Source organism: Triplophysa dalaica, chromosome 22, assembly GCF_015846415.1.
Source record: "Triplophysa dalaica isolate WHDGS20190420 chromosome 22, ASM1584641v1, whole genome shotgun sequence".
NCBI lineage: Eukaryota > Metazoa > Chordata > Actinopteri > Cypriniformes > Nemacheilidae > Triplophysa > Triplophysa dalaica.
In genome coordinates, this window is record NC_079563.1 from 1,274,999 (window position 1) to 1,294,035 (window position 19,037).

General features: G+C 37.5%; 1 protein-coding gene across 1 annotated transcript in view; it reads left to right on the plus strand.

Moving 5' to 3' along the window:
• auh (AU RNA binding protein/enoyl-CoA hydratase) overlaps positions 1 to 7,937 on the plus strand; it is a 37,731-nt gene extending 29,794 nt beyond the window's left edge. The window contains exons 7-10 of the mRNA XM_056737091.1: positions 3,342 to 3,529; positions 3,753 to 3,803; positions 6,924 to 6,971; positions 7,209 to 7,937. Coding sequence (XP_056593069.1) covers positions 3,342 to 3,529; positions 3,753 to 3,803; positions 6,924 to 6,971; positions 7,209 to 7,286 — 365 coding nt within the window. The 3' untranslated portion in view covers positions 7,287 to 7,937. The remainder of the gene's footprint in view (positions 1 to 3,341; positions 3,530 to 3,752; positions 3,804 to 6,923; positions 6,972 to 7,208) is intronic.
• Positions 7,938 to 19,037: the final 11,100 nt, after the last annotated feature.

The window sequence follows — 19,037 nt, forward strand, 5'->3', positions numbered from 1 at the left end:
TTAGAGAAAAACGTGTTTGAAGTAAAGTGATGAAAATAAAACTACAACAGTCCAGTATCACAAGTAAAAGTGTCTTTACAGTGATAAGAGACTAACTCTAATAACAATTTAATAAAAAACATTTCCTGGTGTTGAAGTCTATAAAAATACTGTACAAAACCGTTTGAATTAAACGAAAGTAAGGAAATTGGTGCAGCACAATTTAAAGAACGAGAGCTCTGCCATTATCACTACAGAAGGAAACAAAAAACATTAATGACAAAACTAATAAGCAGGAAAGCAAGTTTTACATTGTTTATTTTGTGCATAGTGTCTGGACTTTTGATCATCCCTTTTATGTTCGCGATAGCGGTCCGGCTCGCGTATGTCTGTCCGGCTCTTGTGTGTCTGTTGTTGAATCACAGGAAGACTTTTTTTCTCCCTCGAAAGGCCGGTTGCACCGGTGCGACCTCTGATTATTTTTAGTCGCACCATTGAAAAATAAGGTTGCATTTGTGTAACCGGAACAAAACGCACCACTCCAAGTGGGCCTCGAACCGAGTGGGTCCGGCATGGGAGGCTGGTGCTCTAGCGAGGAGGTAAAGACCGCATCCTTGAGGCCGGGGAGTGAGGTTTACATATGGCACAGTACTTCACTAGCTTCCCTCTGTTACATTTGAGACCAAATTGGTCGCACTCTAGAGCCCTGCAATCGATTCATGATTTCCTGAAATCATAATTTTTTATCATAAAACAAAGGCTTAAATTAGATATGTGGGAGGAAAGCGACAGGATCATGCTGTCAATCCACCTTACTGACCCTTATTTCTCACCATAGCATATAGAGAAACAGTTCCAACTAAAAACACATCATATTAGATGCTTATATTAAGCAGATATGAGGGGAATACGATCGTTGTTTGAAAATGTTTGTTAGTTTTTTTTTTTTATTACGTAATTTACAATTAATATACTTGTATATGCAATGTATGCAGCTGTTCAGCCGCGAGGTGCGCGCTCCCATTGTGATGGGGAGAAGTATGTACGTTACCGCTCTTGCGCGAGATGCTCGCAAACATAGAAAGACGCATTCCGTGTGAATGGCCGGTCACAGTGCAACAGTGAAAAGGGATCCCACTGTTTTGGGTTCCACACCACCGTTTGCACATTGTTTTGCACTATCTGCCTGGCCGGGAGGGCTGCTTTAGAATTCATACTAGTATTCAATGTGTCTCATGTACAGCTGCTTTGTAACAATGAAAATTTTAAAAAAGCGCTATATAAATAAAGTTGAGTTGAGTTGAGTTGAAACAGTGTCGCGCTGTGCTGCGTTCCGCACGTTGTTTAATCTAAACACACCGGTAATGCGGTATATATAAAAAATGCATATCATATCAAAAATACACACCGGTATTCGGTATGAGCCGGTATATCCCCCAGCCATACTGTACATTTAAAACTGCATCGCACAACTTGATCTAACTTTAGCAAATAGTTAGTGTAAATAATCTATGGGCGTAAATCCCGGTTGGGACGGAGGAGACATGTCCCCCTTTAGAGGGCTGTCGCCCCCTCGATCAATTAAACTTGCATTCTCTATTGTGATAAATATATTTATGTTTACCTAAACTAGTTGTGTAATTAGAAGAAAATACAAACGCACAAAATGTGTTTAAAGTAAAAAAAACTGTTGAGTTCCCCCTCCCCTGCCTCTCACAGTGGTTTGGCCCACTGCCTGCTATCCCTGTTCATCTAACCTGTGTTTGCGCAAAACATTCAAGTCATGCATGCGGCTCAGTTCATCAGTGGTTGTTGAACTCCAGTAAGAAGGCTATTTTATTCACTTTAAATGAAAAGATTCTCTTTAATGTAGTTGATGCTGATTCATTAATAAATTAGTTGTTGCAAAAAATGCTGATTACCGATGTATTTTCCATGAATCTGCTATGTTAGCGATTAAAACGTTACTTAGCTAGTTAACGTTGGCTTGTCACATAGGACGTCACACACTACAACTAACACGGTGAAGCAGTTTCCCATGCTTTGTTTTATTTTAGGCGACCTGGCATGATGTGAACATTAACCGCCACATTTAGCCACCGATCCTGCCATTCAGGTCCCGTGTCACACACAGCTGCGCACATACCGGTTACAATTTTGTGACGTTGGCACTATACTTAGCCTTCAACAAAAGGTGGATAGCTTTCATTCAGGTGGACAAGGTCATTTTCAGCATCTATTTTGTGCAGTATGTGCGCGACGGATAAACTAAACATTCAGTTAACTGAAACTCGGGCGATTCATCAACGAGTACAACACAGAATTTAAGTATCTGTCACTGTTACTGACTGTTTTTTGGGTACAACTACAGGGGAAATTAACAACCACTCATTAATGTTGATGTACCGTGACTTTGTCAGAAAATTTTGGAGTATAAATCAGGATAACAAGAGTTTAAAAAGTTGAGACCAGGTTGATTGTAGTATCATGGGTAGTGTGTTTTTATATTTGTTTCCTGTCTTCACAACAAAGACAAAAATATATAAATGGAAAAAAGCTTTATTGTTCATTTGTATTATAGTATGTGACACTTCAGTTCAGTTATAATATGACTGCAAGTCTGCATAGTAAACCTATAAACCTAATGCAAATTGTCGCTTAGTGTCGTAGTAAGTACAATTTTGACTGTATTCTTTGTGTCCTCTTCAAAAATTGCTCTTGAGAAATTTTAAATGTATTGTCCCCCCTACTGTTAAATGAGATTTACGCCCATGAAATAATCACTGTAATTGTTGTAACAGTTTAGGTTAGAATGACATTGTTATGATTACTGGCTTAAATACAATGGTTAATATATCCAGTGTGCACGTCTGACGAAGTGTTCACTGCAAATAGAAGTGTACATTGACGGCCCCAGTCGTTTCCCCTGCATGGAAACAGGCACGTTTATGGCACAAAATTCCTAATTTCTTGGTTTTCTTTTTTGGAAGGGATTCTGTAGAAGCATAGCTCAGGCCTGTCTCCTCGATGATCTGTGCATTCTAGTGCACAACTATTTGTTATTTAAGCTAAACGATTGAAATCACACACTTTAAACGTGACTGACAGTGGCAGAAAAACTGACTAACTAGAAAATGAATACATATAGTAATAATGTTGTAATTATTACATGTCAGGTTTAATCCATCTGGAAAAACATTTTTATCTGTTTCATGATTGTGACTTTCCAAATCATCTAAAGTTTTGGTCCTTAAGTCTACACTTTGACATGCTGTTCCAGTGCTGCTGTTCCAGTGCTAGATTACTAAACCAATTAGATATGTTTGTATAAGATGTTGTTTGTTTCCTCTTTTTGTCTGTAGGGGGAACCCAGCGTCTGCCACGAACCGTAGGAGTGTCTGTAGCTAAAGAATTGATATTTGCTGCACGGGTGCTGGATGGTGTGGAAGCTCAGAGTCTTGGTCTGGTGAATCATGCTGTGGAGCAAAATAAGAGTGGAGATGCTGCATATCTACGAGCTCTAGAACTGGCCCGTGAATTCAACCCTCGGGTATCTATAAAATGCCAGTCATAAAGCAAGCATGCACATGCAGAACGTTCAGTCACAAACTCTGCAGTAACACACCTTGTTATGTAGATACCAATTATCTCATAAAATAATTACTTTTCAAACAACATCTAATAATGTTTTCTGAATATTTCAAAATGTTTACTTGAATTTAAATAGGATCAAAGTGAACCTTACTCATGATAAAAAATTGTGCTTTTACCAGGGACCAATTGCAATCAGAATGGCGAAGCTAGCGATCAACCAGGGCATAGAGGTATGGTTACATATTATTAGGTGTGTCACGATTCTCCAAATCCTCGATTCGATTGCATGTTCGATTCTAAGGTCATGGTTCGATTCGATTCTCGATTTTTACATTTATTAAGCACAGATTGTCATTTTTCAAACTAGACTTTTATGCAATATAATATCTGACCTTTGTTTGCAATGTACCACACTACATTGTCAAATTTAAAACTTTTATTAACAACATAATGTAACAATAACTTATATCTTTAGTCAGTTGAAAACTTAAAATAAACTGCCATCCAGTTTCTCTTTTGTAAGTGCAGTCTTCTTCACAAAAGATGACATTCAAGTTCACAACAAAACAAACAAAAACAATAAAACCGACATGTTCATAGTCTCTGAACAATTAAGTGTCTTAAACTATTTCCGAACAGATGAACATATACCACACTGATAACTACTTTTTATCCCCTGAGAATGATGACTGTATTTTTTCATTCTTTCATGTTCTTCCTAAAGATGGATATGCTGTTTAGAGCTGCTCTTTGAGTTGTCAAAAGCATTAACATTTTTTATAATAGAACAACACAAGACAACTGTAACAATTTTGCAGTTTTAAGTTCTTCTTAAAGAGGAATATGGAAAGAGAACTGCTAAAATATTACTAAAATATTGCTAAAATATTAACTATTTACATTTCTATGGGCAGACGAAAACTGTGATTTTTTTATATTTTCATGTTCTTCTTTAAGAAAATGAGAATGTCCACATTCAAAATTTAAAGATCTCATTCCGAGATTTGTCATCCAGGTGGGGTAAAGTTTAAACCTAGGATCCATGGCAGTGCTCTCATTCAGGAACTGTTGAAGTCTTGGGTCTGAATACCTCTCTTCAAAGTTTGCCTCAATAGCAGATTTAACATCCTTTACAATTGTTGAATCTGTGTCACTGTGTTTCATAGATGTCAGGATGGTGTGTTGTAGGGGCATGATCATAGACACAGTAGGCTGCTGTTCGGAACTCATCAAGGTTGTGACTGTTTTCAGGGGCTTCAGTACCTGACATACATCTTCCAGAACAGTCACATCTTGATCAGAGAGGGTGATAAGGTCTTTGGCATTTTTTTTATCTCTTTTTCTGCAAGTGCAGAATAGACAGCAGCTTGTTGCTCTAAATAGCGTGTGATCATGTCATAGCTGGAGTTCCACCTTGTAATGACATCTTGAACCAGCTTGTGAGGAGGAAGCTGAAGCATGTCTTGTTTTGACTTTAAGATGGCTGCTGCAGTGGTACTTCTGTGGAAAAAAGTGACCACCCTCCTGACTCTGCCCAAAAGACGGGAAATCTGGTTTACTCCCAACCTCTTCTGGGAAGCCAGATTCACAGTGTGGGCTAAACATCCAATGTGTGGTGACAATCCTGCTGCATTTGAGGCATTGACAATGTTCTTAGCATTATCAGTTGTCACAGGGATGGTTGAATTTTGTCTGTCCAACTTCCATTCCACTACCACTTCCCTCAGCACTTCTGCTAAATGTTCGCTTGTGTGTGCTTCATATATGGGGCGAGTTTGAAGGACTGTATTTTGAATTTCCCAGTCATCATTAATGTAATGTGCTGTGACAGTCATGAAGCTCTGTGTTGCTCTGGATGTCCAGCAATCTGTAGTCAAGGCAACTAAATGTGCGCTGCTCAGACCTTCAATAACTTTCTCTTTTACATTATTGTACATGGAGGGAATCACCGTAGCTGCGAGATGCGTTCTACTTGGGATTTCGTAGCGTGGCTCTAGCACGCTAATTAAATGCCTAAAACCGGAGTTTTCCACCACCGAATAAGGTCGCATGTCCGCGGCTATGAATACTCCTACCGCACGCGTAATTGCATTTGCACGAGTTGAGTTGCTTGGAAGTTTAATTCCAAATGAAGACGGAAGAGTAGTTTGTGTAGTTGTTGGTTTAACAGATAAATCTATGTTTTTGTGGTGCCTGTGGAGATGCCCTGCCATGTTAGTCGTGCTGCCAGTGAGAGAATATGGTACACGCACATAGCATAGCTTGCAAACTGTTGTTTTTTTGTCGACAACGCGAACGTTGTCAACATAACTCACTGGAAATCCAAAATACTTCCACACCAGCGACTTCAGTGAAAGAGGAGGGGATTCGAGTTCTGTCGATGGGTCTCCTGCATCTGCAAGTTGCCATGCTATCTTTTGAGTGGCTGTTAGAGGAGGTTGACTCGCAGCACTTCAACACATGTTTTTTTCCGCTTGGCAAGTAACCAGACGCAACATGGGGGCGTGGCAGCATCGACGATTCCATTTTTTAATTCGAAGTTTGAGACTGTAACTTAATTTCGAGCGATTTCGATAAATCGAAATCGTGACACCCCTACATATTATACTTTGTTGTCTTTCTTTAGTAAAAAAAGTCCTGTTCATGTGGGTTGCTTTTTTTAGAACTTGCTAAATGTATAATATAATAACTTTCAAGAACTTGATCTGAACTCTGACAAGACTTGTCCCAAGCCTCACTGCAAACATATGAAATGACCAGATCCAAGAAACTTGGAAATTCAGACAGGCACTTGCCTGAAGCCCATATTAGATCTTGTTGCAGTGTTTACGATTAAGAGCACAGTCAAGACAGATTATGTTCTCCAATGACCTCCAAAACCAGTCCGGTTGCAACTAAGGATGCCTTCTTCCAGCAATGTTGGTGGATTTTAATGCTCAAATTGGAAGAAACACTTCGCAGTTTTGGTCATTACATTATCAATGAAAACAGTCTGCACCTGCATTTTGCTTTAAGAGGTTACAAACTCTCTATCTGAATCCTACACTGTTTTTTAAAGATGAATTGGATTGATGTTAAAGCTAAAATTACATTTTAAGTATCATAAACAAAATATATTTCACTTCCTCATCTTGTCTTTGCTGTCCTTATTTTAAGTAGAAGTAAAACAGGTTATCAAGGAAAAAGGTTAAACTTTGTGTTCCTACATGTTGAAAAAATTTAAGAAAGTGTGTTGATTGGATGCCCAATATTAATTTAGCATATTTACAGTTGATGAAAATGTGGGTCATATCATATTCCTTAAATGTATTCTAAAACTACATGTAAAACTAGCAGTGTTTACGTTTCAGGTGGATTTAACGACAGGATTAGCTATTGAAGAGGCGTGTTATGCTCAGGTATTCCTACATATTATTATTTCAATTATTTGAATGCTAGTTATTGACAAAAATATTCTACGATATTTTCAGGTGACAACATTACTTTCTATAATTACATGTGTCAGTCATTTCAAGTGTTAACAGAATGCAGTCACGATCAGACTGCTGGCCTAGATCGCTCAGAACAACATTGTATTTAGCTCTAAGGAGAGCTCAACCAATGTATCACTGATATAGTACTTTGTTGTCTCCAAGGTGATTCCAACGAAAGACAGACTGGAAGGTTTGGCGGCATTTAAAGAGAAACGTCTTCCTCGTTATAAGGGCGAGTAACACTGGCCTATCAACCACAATTACAAACTGCTGCCTTCCAAATTGCCATCACTGTCATCAAGGGTTGTAAAGAATGTTACCTACCTGAAATAGTTGGATTATTGCCAGACCCTTGGGGCTTGATGATGGTAATACCTGTAAGAATTTGAGCTAAAATATATGAATAGCAAGCTTTAAAAGTGAATAATGTTCCCTTGTCTGTGGGTCATCATGTTTCAAAAGCCCATTTTCAAAGCTTCCTACTTCAATTATCTTTGCACAGTACATATTTTTTTGTGCTGATCTTTAACATTAGCAAGATCTGAACATCTTTATATTTTTTATTTGTCAGTACATAATATGAAAAGTTTTTAATTGTTCACCTCCATTTGATTAAAAAAAATGCAAACTAACATAAGATGACAAACAAATGATTCTGATGGATATTATTATATTTATGCCAAGCTTACTACTCAGCCACTGGTTGGGTAGGTGATTCTATGAATCAGCACTAATATAATGTATATTATGTAGTGATATGTACACACGTGAAACTTGAGCTTAGAGGTGCATAGAAATGACCACTGAACACTGTTTTACAAGGATTAAAAACTGTTGTAATGTAAATGTAGTACAGTATTTGTAGTTAATGCAATAAAACCTTAAAACCTATCCAACCTCTGCCCTGAAACTCATTTGAAAGCCACATATAAAAAACACCCATTTAAGTTAAAACACTTAGTTATACAAGTACTAGTGTAAACATGATCTCACTTCCTGGGTCATTTGAGCCAACAGTCAATGCTTGGAATTGCCACAGGATGAGGCCAACCAGCAACCCACGTGCTCCCAGTGGTCGACCTTTTTCGAAATTTTTGATGTTTCCAGTTTATATGGAGTGCTGAATTTCTTGCATTCAGTTGATCAAACAAAACTGAGCATTTTTTGATACGACTGTATATTTAAAGACTACTCTTATGATGAGAATGTCTTTCAACTTTGTGTGGAACTGATGGCTGAACAACCTTTCGATGACAAATTATGTTTATGAAATTACGGACCTTAACCTGAGACTTCATTAACTGATTCGTCATGGACTAGAAATGGATGAGTAGATTATAACCAAAATAATGTACAGTTTATCTACTGTGTAGGCAATATTAGGCAATATTCAAATGGACATTTAATTTTTACCTCATGATGTTGAATTACAGCCAGGCTTCTTCATCCCCAATTAACCTCGGACCAGTGGAGGCAATCTAATTTCAGAGCCCATTATAATACTATACCTGCCTAACAGAAATAGTTTTTTTTTTTTCCATTCTTCTGCTAATTTTATTGAATGATGTTGGACTGGGTATTTGGCTCTGTAATTTTACGTTAGGAAAATGTTTAAATGTTTATTCATAGAGAGGCGTATGAAGTCCTACCTAATCAAGAATATACTCTATTGGTAAAAACATAATTAAATTTGATATGATTTTTTGCTTGAATTTATACGTATTATTTTGTCATTTGTAATTAGAGGACTGAACATTATAGAGGATGCTGAACTGATGTTTAACTGACTTTTTAATCTAGCAAAAATTTAAAAACTCATATTCAAATAAGAGAAGATAATTTAGGGTAAATTCTGTTTAAATATTTAAGGCTTGGCTACAGAAAGCTGCAAACACATCCATTTTGATTCCCAGGACCGAGAGACAGTTTCTAACCACACTTTGACCACAGAGTATGTTTTGGCCGTGAAATTAAAACGTGAAATTCTGTTGTTTTCACAGAAAAACGTGTTGTCAGAAAACATTCGTAAGGACTACTGAGAAACACTGTAAAATTGTCTGTAAAATTAACAGTAAAATTCCATAGTTTTATGGAAAAACCCTTTTATGTGTTGAAACAGAAACAGGTTGGAAAAAGCTTAGCAAAATTGATTTCTTGTCATTGCCCGTTTCAGAGTTTAGGCATTGATTTTAAATGATTCAGTCATCCTCATTTATGTTACTGTATGGAATACTATTTTATTCTTAAGGTCCTAATGACATATTGTGCACATGAAATGTGGACTAGCAGACATTAAGAATAAACCTGTTCATCTCAACCATAGCTGCCGGTATTTTCCATAAAAACTACGTAATTTTTCTTTTCTCTATGCTTTCCTGACATTGAATATTTTGTGGGTCACCACTATGCTGAAGAGTGGAGTCTGTGTTTAAGTCAAGGTCAGGTAATGAGGTACTGATGTTATGCTGCATGTGGCTTTGTTTAAAAGTGACTTCAATGTTTTTTAATGGTGAAACGTAAATAAAAAATATAAGTAAATGTAATGTTTTCAATTTTATGCATTAGGTCCATGATTTCATTTTAAAGTTTTTATACAGTATTAAAAATTATGCTCTCAATATAAAATATTGACTCTTCATACACAGCTTGAAGTTTTTGCCCTGAAGTTTTAAACTGCAAAGCTCCTTTTCCCGTATTTTTTACAGAATTTTACTGGCAACCACAGCCGCTGGTATTTTTCTGTTAAAACTATGGAACATTTTTCATAGTGTACATAATGTTTAACAAATAAAAATGATAAATGATTTACTATGGATCACTTAAGGGTCCACTGATCACTGGTTAGATCTTATGTTAGAATAATTTATCAATTGTATGCCCATAGACAATTTAACAAATGAATTCGGTTGTTGATATTTTATATTGGCCACAAAGGCAAACCTTATAGAGCTTTGCAATATTTAAAACAATCCTGCTCTCTGAGTGTTGATTCAACTGAAATATTTCCTTAAAGTTGTCCAACAATGTTATTATTAATAATAATAATACTAATTAGTGGTATTCCATATTTGAATATAAGAATGTGAGATAAAAAACCCAGGAGAATTGTTTATTAGGATTTGTATTTGGCCCTCCATCTTAAATGCAAACCATTAAATGCATGTATAACAATGCAACTGTTAGTATGTGAAGGTCCACAACCAATGGAACATCCAACTATGCATGAGGCACATTAAAGATTTAATCATTTAATCCTTTAATACAACAGACAGAATAGTCAACATGAACAACTTTTTATGCAAGCAGGCTTTATAATATCCAGCTGATCAGCCTCTAAATTATATCTATGACCCACACATGCTCTCAAGAATTGTGTTCTTTTCTGATCTAAAATCAGGATAGCTATCATAATCAACAGAAAGCATCATAAATAAGCCACAGGTAGTGCCACAGGTTCTTATCTCAATGCCTTTAAGGTCTTTGAAATCAATAGTTTTGCCTATAAATAAATCCGAGCCTACAGAATCTCAGGAACTGTTTCTTTGTCACACCCCCACAGATATGTTGTCAAATGCGTTGAAATTTCCTTTTGATAGGCATTCATTTCTTCAGGGAATTTTTTAGATTTTTTTTCACTGTTGACTGTAGTGATTCATATACTACTTCGATTTCATCAAGGTCACTCCTCAGAAGTTCAAGAGCTCTTGCCCATTGTTCGAGAACATAGGCTGGCTCTTGAATGATAGTGTTGAGTTCCAGTTCTTGCAAAATTAGCTTAATGTTTTCTGCAGTTGGAACTTTTCGACAACTGTTGTTGTCCATGATGTAGTAATTCCTCCTGGTTTACATTGTAGAAGTCTGTTCTGCAGCTTTTTAAGACAGCATATTTATTTTCTGAGACATACTTAAAGTTGTTAAGCAGATCACTTCTTACAGATGCTTGTATTGCTTGCTGCAAGATAACCGGTGCAAGTTTTATTGGAATATACTTTTCTTTTTGCCAGCCAAAATATTTTATTCGGCCAACACTTTCCCACTTTTCCTTTCCAGAATCATGCCGTAGAAATGGTACTTTGAACCTGTTTACGAGTGTGCACTTTTTATAAAATTTGTTCCAGAATAGTGCCTGATAGGCAAGCTCTGAAAACTCCACCAGCATTCTGACCCATCTCATACTGCCCATTAGGGAGAAGCAGCTTGACTTCTACTTCACTCTCCAAGTGTGTGAGACTTTCATCACAGAAGTGTGCAACAACTTCAGAAAAAATCTGTCCACGGTGAACAACAAGAATTTTTTGTGGGAAAAATCTATCCCAGGTCATTACTCACTCAACTCAACTCGACAAAGCAGCTGTACACATTGAGACACATTGACTACAAGTAAAACAACTAAAGTCATACACCTGTAAAAACAAGAAAAAGGTGGAAATGCAAAATACAGACATACAAATGCTCCATACACAGAATATGTATACATACTTACACACATCGACATAGACGCACACACGCAAATATACTCGCACACATGCACAGTGAAAGCACACATTTGAGATAAAGCAGAGAGAACCACAGGTAAAATATTAAACGGACTATAAATTCCTATATGCAATATTAATTATGTAAAACTTCTGAATTCTAAAGCAGCCAGGCAAATAGTCCAAACCAGTATGCAAACGGTGGCGAAGAACCCAAAACTCCAATCGAGAAAAAAGAAAAAAACTCAGGAGAACCAAGGCACAACTAGGGGTTTCCAGTTCCCCTCTGGCAAAAGCTGCTGCCTCTGCACAAGCTCAACAGTGCTTGCACAACAAGGCTAAATAAAAAATTAATAAACTTACTAATAAGGTAAAGTATAAATTTAAGATTATCATTAACAATCTAATAGCATTTGAAGTTTTGTAGGAAAACCGTGTCAAGTCGCCACCTCCTTTATCCAGCTCTGTCATCTCAGCTCTTGTCAGGTCACCGCTTCCCATTCTCAGCTCTGCCATCAGGTCTGGGCATGATCTGCATCCTGCGGTAACCTTGGAACAAAGAGACAAGACTAGCTGAGAGTAGAGTACTGTTCTGCACTCTTTGATGCAGCAAGTCCATCATTTGTTGTTGGATGTGTTCCTGGTTCCGGTTGATCTAAATAATGCAGCCTAGATCCTCTGAGGATTAATATTACGGAAGTGTAGTGTATGCAAGATTGAAAAGATGGACTTTAGTCTAGATTTAAACTGACAGATTGTGTCTGCCTCCCGGACAGTGCAGGGAAGAATATTCCAAAGTTTAGATGCTAGATAAGAAAAGGATCTACCACCTGAACTTGGTTTTGAAATTCTAGGTATTACCAACTGACAGGACGCCTGAAAGCGTAATGCACGTGGATTCATGCAGATATTGTGGCACTAGACCATGTAGGGTCTTTATAGGTAATAAGCAAGATCTTAAAGTTAATGTGATGATTTAAAGGTAACCAGTGCAAGGTTGACAGAACCAGGGTTATATGCACATACTTTTTTGTACGTGTAGGAACTCGAGCTGCCGCGTTTTGAACCACTTGGAGTTTTTGTAATTGACCTGCAGGGCAACCACCTAAAAGTGCATTACAGTAATCTAGTCTTGATGTCATGAATGCATGAATGCATGAATTAATTTCTCTGCATCTGACTGTGACAGCATATGACGTAGTTTAGATATATTCTTAAAATGGAAAAATGCAATTTTACAGGTGTTGGCGACATGGATCTCAAATGACAAAGTACTATCGAATACAACCCCAAGATTCTTGGCTGACGACGAGGATTTTATGGAGCATCCGTCAATAGTTAAGCAGTATTCTTGGTTGTTACGTATGCCGGTTTTCGTTCCGGTAGGTAACACTTCTGTTTTGTCCGAGTTCAGTAGTAAAAAAATGTTACTCATCCAGTTTTTTAAATCGACTATGCATTCCATTATTCGATGGAACTGCTGTGTTTCATGAGGCTTCGAGGAAATATAAAGTTGAGTATCATCAGCATAACAGTGAAAGCTAATTCCGTGTCGCTTTATTATATCTCCTAGAGGTTGCATGTATAATGCGAAGAGAAGAGGCCCTAAGACTGAGCCCTGTGGTACACCATACTGGACTTGCGATTTTCGGGACACCTCCTTGTTTATTGCTACAAATTGAAAACGGTCAGATAAATAAGACTTTAACCATTTCAATGCTATTCCGTTAATGCCGATGTAATTTTCGAGTCTATGTATGAGTATGCTGTGGTCAATGGTGTCAAATGCAGCACTAAGGTCTAGCAGCACCAATAACGAAATACAGCCACGGTCAGACGCTAAAAGCAGATCATTTGTAACTCTGATCAAAGCAGTCTCTGTACTGTAAGATGCTCGAAATCCAGACTGAAATTCTACAATAATGTCATTCCTTTGGAGGAAGGAGCATAATTGAGTTGAAACTACTTTTTCCAGAACATTAGATATAAAAGGTAAATTCGATATAGGCCTGTAATTCCCTAGTTCTCTAGGGTCGAGTTTGGGTTTTTTGACAAGGGGCCTTATAACAGCCACCTTAAATGCTTTAGGCACATGTCCTGATGTCAGAGATGAGTTAATAATACTAAGAAGAGGATCTATAATTTCTGGGAGCATTTCTTTCAGTAGTTTTGTAGGTATATTAGCATGCATGTTGTTGATTTAGATGATCTAATGATTTTAGACAGTTCATCGTGATCTACGGTAGAAAATAATTGCAATTTCTCCTTAGGGGTGCTATAGTTATTTTATGAACTACTTCACTAGTAAAATCCATCACTGTAATGCTGATAATCAGAATCTGAAGTCGCTGACAACTTATTTTTTTTTAATTTAGCCACTGTGTTAAATAAAAACCTAGGGTTGTGATGGGTTTCTTCTATTAGTGATGAAAAGTAGGCGGATCTAGACGTTTTTATAGCATTCCTGTATTTTCGAGTACTATCCTTCCATGCTGACGAAATACCTCTTATTTAGTTTTCTTAAAGTTCTGCTCCATTTTCCGGGTCGCTTTCTTTATAGCCTGAGTGTGTTCATTATACCACGATGTTGGGCTGCCATTTTTAATCTTCTTTAAACGCAGAGGAGCATCTGTGTCTAATGTTTACGAGAAGGTGGAGTTAAAATGTTCAATAGTAATGTCAAGATCTTCAACGTTTTTACTCATGCTAGAGAATTGAGACAATTCAGGCAGATTATCGAGAAACGCATCTTTGGTAGAAAGAAACTTTTAGGTCGTAGCTAAAATTCAGATCCTCCATGGAATGTACATGAGACACATCACCTCTGACTGAGCTTAATCCAACGCTTTCCACAAAAATAACATCCAAGGCATTTTAAGATTGAAGTATTGTGCTGGAAGAAGTGGGGAGACTCTGATCCTGATTATTTGTGTCCTCCGCTTATGGTGGTTTTTCTATTATAGTGTTGAGTTTTCTTATATAAAATAATACATTTAGTTAGTTATAGGTTTCATGTATTCTTAGGAAACAATATTGGGCCTCGTGTATAAGTATGAGCTCATGAACACCTTCATGAAAAACAAGCATCTTATCTTAGCTGCACGTACACCACAAATAAGTTTTAATAAGGAAGCTTGGTTTGTCGCACAGAGTCAAGGACGCTGGAATCTCTAAACAGTGAGCTCATTTTAACAAGAGTCTGAACACTTGAACATCTGCACACACACCAAATATCTTTTAACACTAAGACGTACACCCCACACACTTTTGCAGAGAAAGTTTAATTAAATTGCATACAACAGAGGACACCGGTAGCTCATTATCGCTAAACCATGAGCTCATCTTTGATAGAAACATGGTTAAATCATGTATCGTCCGAAACCCCCAGGAAAGTGTCAAGATAAAGAGGCACCTGTTTTTGAGGGGTGCACGCAACCATTAAATCCTAATATGGTAGGCCGGAACTATGAGCTCAGAGGGACGGGCTAATGAAAATGTGATGTCATATGAAACCTGATTGGAAGAAGACGATGTCATGCACACATGATTGGTTTAAACTGTGATAACAACTTGAAAACAATGTATAAAAGATGGAGTCAGATATGTATTCGTTGGATCCCTTCAGATGAACTCTGAATATCCTACTTTGTTTGTCCGGGCAAATAAAGTTGAAACTCTTGGCACCTGGAACCCTTGTCTCTTGAGATATCTTTCTGCGATGGAAGGCCGATTCGCCACAACATATTTGGTGACCCCGAGACGTGATCCAAGTTAGAGGGCTGGAGGCTGACGACTGTGACGGGTGAACCAGACAAGCTGATCGCACAAAAAAGGGCCCTAAAACAGGTGAGCATATTTGCTTTATAGTATAGGTTTTGTGCGGTCAGCTAAAGGTAAACTCTGAATGTCGTTTGTCCTCTAAAAGCCTCTCCTAAATTGAACCAAATTTAATGTTAGAAATAGCACTAGTTTGCCAAGTCTTAAGGGTATCCAGATCTCAAGAAAAGTGTGTGTGTGATTGTGTGTATGAAAGAGTGTAAGTGTGCATGAGAGATTGTCTATAAATTGTATATAAGTTCCTGCCAGTGGGGCAGACGATATCAAGAGGATATAAATCTTGCTTTGGGGGCAAGTCACACTGAAAGTGCGGTGTGCCGCGTAGGTACGCGAAGAAATTGTATATAAGTTCCTGCCAGTGGGGCAGACGATATCAAGAGGATATAAATCTTGCTTTGGGGGCAAGTCACACTGAAAGTGCGGTGTGCCGCGTAGGTACGCGAAGAAATTGTATATAAGTTCCTGCCAGTGGGGCAGACGATATCAAGGGGATATAAATCTTGCTTTGGGGGCAAGTCACACTGAAAGTGTGGTGTGCCGCGTAGGTACGCGAAGAAATTGTATATAAGTTCCTGCCAGTGGGGCAGACGATATCAAGAGGATATAAAGCTTGCTTTTCGGGGCAAACCACACTGAAAGTGCGGTGTGCCGCGTAGGTACGCGAAGAAATTGTATATAAGATCCTGCCAGTGGGGCAGACGATATCAAGAGGATATAAATCTTGCTTTTCGGTGCAAGTCACACTGAAAGTGCGGTGTGCCGCGTAGGTACGCGAAGAAATTGTATATAAGTTCCTGCCAGTGGGGCAGACGATATCAAGAGGATATAAATCTTGCTTTTCGGTGCAAGTCACACTGAAAATGCGGTGTGCACGCTAGGTAGCGTGAAAAATCCTGTTAGGAAACAGGTCACGTGGGGGTTATGAACGCATTGTGATATATTTTTTATGTTTTTGTATATTGTATTGTGACGATCGAAAAATCCAGGAGTGAGGGAGAAAGATAAAAAAAAAAAAACTCAGCCTGTGAGACTCTGTGTGTGTGTATGTGCAAAAGTGGGAGGCAAGGAGGCTCCAAATGTGTGTGTTTGACAAAGTGAATGAGAGAGAGAGAGAGAGTGCATGAAGCAAATAAAAATTGCTGTATGATGTTTGTCCAGTAAAATGTATGAGAAATAGGAGTGTTAGGTGTCTTGATGTTTAAAGATGCATGCATTACGAGACTAGGTGCAAGGATTTGCAGTGTGTCTGTGTCAAAGTTTCATGTGGTAATAAAAGTATTTGAGAAAAAAGATGAATGCAAAATAAGGTGTGCATTTGGGTTTAATAGAAAAACTATTTGAGCACATGATAGAAGCAAGAGTGTTTAGAAGATAGGAGAGGAGTCAGATAAAGATTTGAAGGACGGAGAGTGTGTGTGAGTTTGGCTCACTGTGAGCACATGAGACTTAACGGCAGCCGAAAAAAAAAAAGAGAGAGAGCTGCATTGAGTAAAGCACGAAGAGCATTGTCAAACGGAAAAATAGAAGATACTTTTATGGTATAAAGTCGCTAGAATATACCCAGAAAAAATCAAAATCTCAGACCATAAGGCCTGATTGTGTGTGTGCTGGAATGAGACCAGAGACTTATGAGACCAGAGTGCTGCTGTGAAAAACTATTTTACATTGAGTGAAAAGCGGATTACATTGAGTAAAAAGTGAAAAGCATTGCTGGATTGTGAATTATTTTCATGTTCCACTGATGTTTTAAAAACATATGGCTAGAATTGAACTGCTAGATGAGGAAAGCTTACAATCATATTTTGAGAGAGTAAGAGTAGCCAGAATATTGACTGAGACAAAGGGAGTTAGTGATCACTTCTGGAGAGAATCATTTTATAGGGACTTAGCAGGCATTAAGAAGCCACTGACAGAAGAAAAGAAAAATAATTTCTTGAACGAATTAGTGGGAGTTCAGAATTTAGAACAAATTGAGCAAGAGTGGCCATACGTAAATTGGAGAGATATAGTAGGCAGGTTGTGAAAAGTAGGAATATTGAGAAACTACTTAGGAGTTTGCTTCCATAGAATTAATAGATTTGGCAATCTAGACACCGCGTTACAGCGTGTCTCATTGAAAATAAAAATCCCAATCCACAACCTGGTAGAACCCTATTTATTGCAAGGAGTAAGACAAGGTTATCCACGAGGTGGAGGGAGAAACTACAGATTAAGCAGTCACCCAGAAATACAGGTTTATGCAGAAATAAGATATGTAAATTGAGAAAGTAAGATATTGTTTACAACCAACGAGCAGAGAGAAATAGAGCCACTGCAGTTTCAGGCCGTTACACTGAACTAAAAAAGGGCTCCAGCACTAAGCAAATCTAGATTATTTGAAAACTTTTCATTTATATGTGGCCAACAGGAAAGAAGGTTCACAGTTATTATCATAATTACCCAAATATTGCTCAAGATATATTGATATAAGATTATAATAGAATAAATGAATAATGCTTAATATGATTAATATTAAGTCTAAAATGAATTATGGGCTTCACTAGTGATTATGATCTTTGAATTAGTTGATCTAGTTGTATGATCTTTGAAGTATAACTACTATATATTAGGATAAAATAAGATATTTAAAGTGTACCTGAAATAATAATGGGTTGGATTTGAACACAAACATAGGCAAAGGAAGAGAACATTTTGTTTTTATTTTTATAAATAATCTCCACAGCCCATATTTAGTAAACCTTATGGTCTAAATAATAATCAAACACCTATTATGTAAACGTATCTGAGAGGTGCACTTTCTAAATCTCTCTTTAATGAATCATCATATGTAAACCAACAAAATTTAAAACTTGACACTGTATTAAACAGGGAGACTAATGATAATTATGTTATTTAAGAGGTTCTTATGAAGGACATTTTTTGAAACGGTTGCATGACCAATTGTTCCTGAGTCAGCTTTACTATCAATCGGCTTCACAACTGTCAAGTGGGGGCACCACCAAACTGACACATGCTGTTGGGAACTGACCTAGTATGAAAGACAGTAACCCACCGCCATTTATGATGAATCTAATACAGTAAATGGACACATTTCACAGTGAGTAGATTTGATCTAATTCATATATATATATAAATTTTGGGACGTCATGTTTCACGTCAAGACTTTTTTATCAAATTTCTAATGGAAAATATTTTTTTGACTTGATCTCTATGCTTTCATAGATCTAGGATTTTATTTTTAACAATAGATTCTGTAATTAATCAAAAGTTCCAGTTTTTTAGGGAGCTGTCAGCTGAGCTCTGTCAGAAATTTACTACATTTTTGTTGATAAAGTGAGTGCTATCTGTTATTCTTTCGCCTCACAGCTCGAAGACCTGCTGTCTTTGAATTGACTGTCCAGTCAGGCAAAAGTGTCCACCTGTTGATTAAATCATCTTTGGGCAGCTTTGAGTACGATTTGTTGAGAGTGTTTAATGTAGTCCTAAACAATAGACTGGGTCACTAAAGTTTAGCGCCGTTTGACTTTAAACAATAAATAATTTTTATAGTTTTGTACGCTGTGTCGATAACAGTGACAACATTAAAAACACTGTCTATTGCTGTCCAAAGCAAGACCAGTTTACATAGAAATAGAAAAGAATATACAATTAGCCACTCAGTATTACTGTACGTTTAAAG